At 50.0% G+C, this 2,912-nt stretch overlaps 1 protein-coding gene across 3 annotated transcripts in view; it reads left to right on the top strand.

The window, feature by feature from the left end:
- Nucleotides 1–1,863: 1,863 nt before the first annotated feature.
- The window catches only part of LOC310922193 (E3 ubiquitin-protein ligase KCMF1-like), a 65,486-nt gene continuing 64,437 nt past the window's right edge, over nt 1,864–2,912 (top strand). Inside the window, exon 1 of one of the 3 annotated variants that reach the window (XM_083882616.1) lies at nt 1,864–1,934. Coding sequence is in view for 2 of the 3 variants with exons in the window: in XM_083882615.1 (XP_083738741.1) it covers nt 2,861–2,876 (16 nt within the window). In the remaining variant the exon portion in view is untranslated. Of the gene's footprint in view, nt 1,935–2,578; nt 2,877–2,912 lie in introns of those variants that run through there. The other 2 variants (XM_083882615.1, XM_083882614.1) reach the window with 2 other exon arrangements.

The following is a 2,912-nucleotide window of genomic DNA, read 5'->3' as shown; positions in this document are numbered from 1 at the left end:
TCACACTATGCTCTCCCTCTTTATAATTGTAGCTCTAATAAATAGCATCTTAAATGATACATTACAGAGTCTAAGTGCTTTTCTTGCCAGCATCATCATGAACCAGTACCTCCTGGTGCAAAACACCCTCTTCCCTCTCTACTCCCAAATCCCTATCCCCCCAATGCTTTTCTGCCCTCTCCCCCATCCCTCCCTCTTTGCACCTCACCACATTCTCTCCACTTTACCCCCAACACTCCTTTTCCTTTACCCCTCCCCTCCTCACCATAACCCCTTCTCCCTACTTTCCCCTGTTGCCCTCCTCTTCAACCCCACACCCCTGTGCCTCTTCCCCTCTCCCTCCCCTCTTACCTTCCCTCCATTCTTTCCCCCCTCTCACTTCCTGTCCACCTTTCAACTTCTCCCCATTTTCCCCATCTTCCTCTTAGCCCTCTCCCCACCTCCTTTTCCCTCCCCCAACCACCCCTCCCCCACCTGATTGATTCTTCACCCTCCCATGATAGGTTGTTTAGAATCATAGAATCATTAAGGTAGGGAAAGACCTTTAAGGTAATCAGGTCCAACTGTCAACCCAGCACCACCACCATGTTCACCACTAAACCCATATCTTCAAATGCTATATCCACATGTTTTTTTAACAGTTCCAGGGATGGTGACTCCATCACTTCCCTGGGCAGCCTGTTCCAATGCTTTACAAACCTTTCTGTGATTTTTTTTTTCCCTTAATATCTAATCTAAACCTCTCCTGGTGCAACTTGAGGCCATTTCCTCTCATCCTGTCACTTGCTACCTGGGAGAAGAGACCAACCTCCACCTGGCTACAACCTCCTTTCAGGTAGTTGAAGAGAGCGATAACATTTCCCTTGAGCCTCTTTTTCTCCAGGCTGAACAGCTCCCTCAGTCAGTCCTCATAAGATTTATGGTCCAGACCCTTCACCAGCTTTATTGCCCTACTCTAGACACTCCAACACCTCAATGTCTTTCTTGTAGTGAGAGGCCCAATATTGAACACAGTACTTGAGGTGTGGCCTCACCAGAGTACAAATGGACAATCACTTCCCTGGTCCTGCTGGCCACACTATTTCTGATACAAGCCAGGATGCCATTGGCCTTCTTGGCCACCTGGGCACACCCTGGCTCATGTTCAACTGGCTGTCAACCAGCACCCCTAGGTCCTTTGCAGCCAGATAGTTTTCCAACCACTCATCCCATTTTACCTTTACAATTTCTTTTCCAGACTAATGTCTTTTTGCAAAAGACAAAAAATGTTGTGGGTAAAGCAAAAAGAATTCTGCAAGTCACAATTTTTCTTTTTCATCATTCTTTATAGGGTTCTGCCTCCTCTTTTCCCAACTATGAGGGTCTCACTTCACTGTCACAGTAATCAGGCATGCTGCTGTTACCTTAAACCTCTTATGGGAAAGCTCCTGCAGCAGTCAGGAGCTGTGCAAGGTTTGGAGCTCCCCCTCCCCATTCTGAAACACACATCCCTATCCTTTGTAGCCTAACTCTACCAAGAGGCAGAATGCAAAAAAAAAAAAAAAAAAAATGCACAGAAAAGTATGGGAATATCCCACTAAAATGGTTTAGTTCGCCTATGACAAATCAGTATGCTACTGTGGCTGCAAGGTCACCCACTCTTCATCTCTCAGCACTTTGCAGCCTAAGCAGAAACACTGAAAATTATCAAGACTAGGTAAAACCCACACATGTGCAATACGGTAGCTGTTGCAGGCAGGCCGGCGTTTACCTTTCTTATCTGATTGAGAAGTTACCCAAGCACTCCTTGTATTTCAGGAGTCAGGCAGCCAGGACGGGTCAGGAAGCATCAGAGCATGTCACTGCTTGCTACACCTCCCAAATGACAGAGAGGGCTTTGTAAGCCACACTGGAAAGAAGAGGGAATAGGAAGTACCATGAACCACTTCGCTGAGGTAATCCCATTCCTCAAGGCTGCTGTCGAGGTGCTGCCATTCCTCGCTCTCTGGAGTCTTTACTAGGGGACGAGGGAGACCGCCGTGCACCCGCAGAGGCGCAGCCCCACCACTACAGCGGTGTGTTCTACAGCAGGGACAAGCAGGGGGGCTCTTCTCTCTGCCTCCCGCGGCACATGGGCAATTGTCAGAGGCCAAAATGGTGGAGGCCGTGTCTCTGGTGAATGCCAGGAGAAAGCAGTCTCTCCTAATTTAGAGGAAGAAGGGAGAAACCCATCCAGTTACACGTAAACTACGCTCAATTCCGCGGCTTTATCTACGCTGGGTGGTGCCGATCCTCCTTTCTATTGGCTGCGTACTTACTCTTCCTTCCCCTTTGCAGTAACAGTGGCTATCGGACACAGAAGGAATGAAGAAAAAAAGAGAGAAAGAATTAAAAAACCCCAAACAAACAGGTAGAGAAGGAAAGAAACTGGGAGACCTTGATTTTAGGGCGGGAAAGAGCAGTCAGTGTTTTTTACAGTAACAACAGAAGAGGGAATAGAGGTGGGAACTCAGGAAGCGGAGTGTGGATTAAAGCGGCGGAAGAGGAAGAGGGGCCTACGATTCACTGTATCGTGGCGCCTGGGAAGTCATTGCTGGTGGATCCGCCCCCCCCGGAGGGAGGAGAGAGAGAGGGAGGTGGGGAAACACAGACAGGCCGGCCGGCCGGCTGGCTGGCTCAGGGCGTTGAAACAAAACCTCTTTGCTTCACCCCGCCTCCCCCTCTCCCCCCAGCCCCCCTATTTCTTTCCCTTTTTTGTTGCTTGTTTCGCTTCGCGTTGTGGGGTCAGTGCGTAAGGCGGAAGGGACCTGGCCTAAAGCGACGCCTGAGCAGCCCAGCGGGAGCCTAGAGACAGGCCTGGGCAGCAGCCTCCACATTAAGGATGTCCCGACATGAAGGTGAGAGACTCACGACCGCGGGGGGGGGTGGAGGGG

This window comes from Zosterops lateralis, assembly GCF_965231275.1.
Source record: "Zosterops lateralis genome assembly, chromosome: W".
Taxonomy (NCBI): domain Eukaryota; kingdom Metazoa; phylum Chordata; class Aves; order Passeriformes; family Zosteropidae; genus Zosterops; species Zosterops lateralis.
This window is presented reverse-complemented; position numbering and strand designations above follow the sequence as displayed.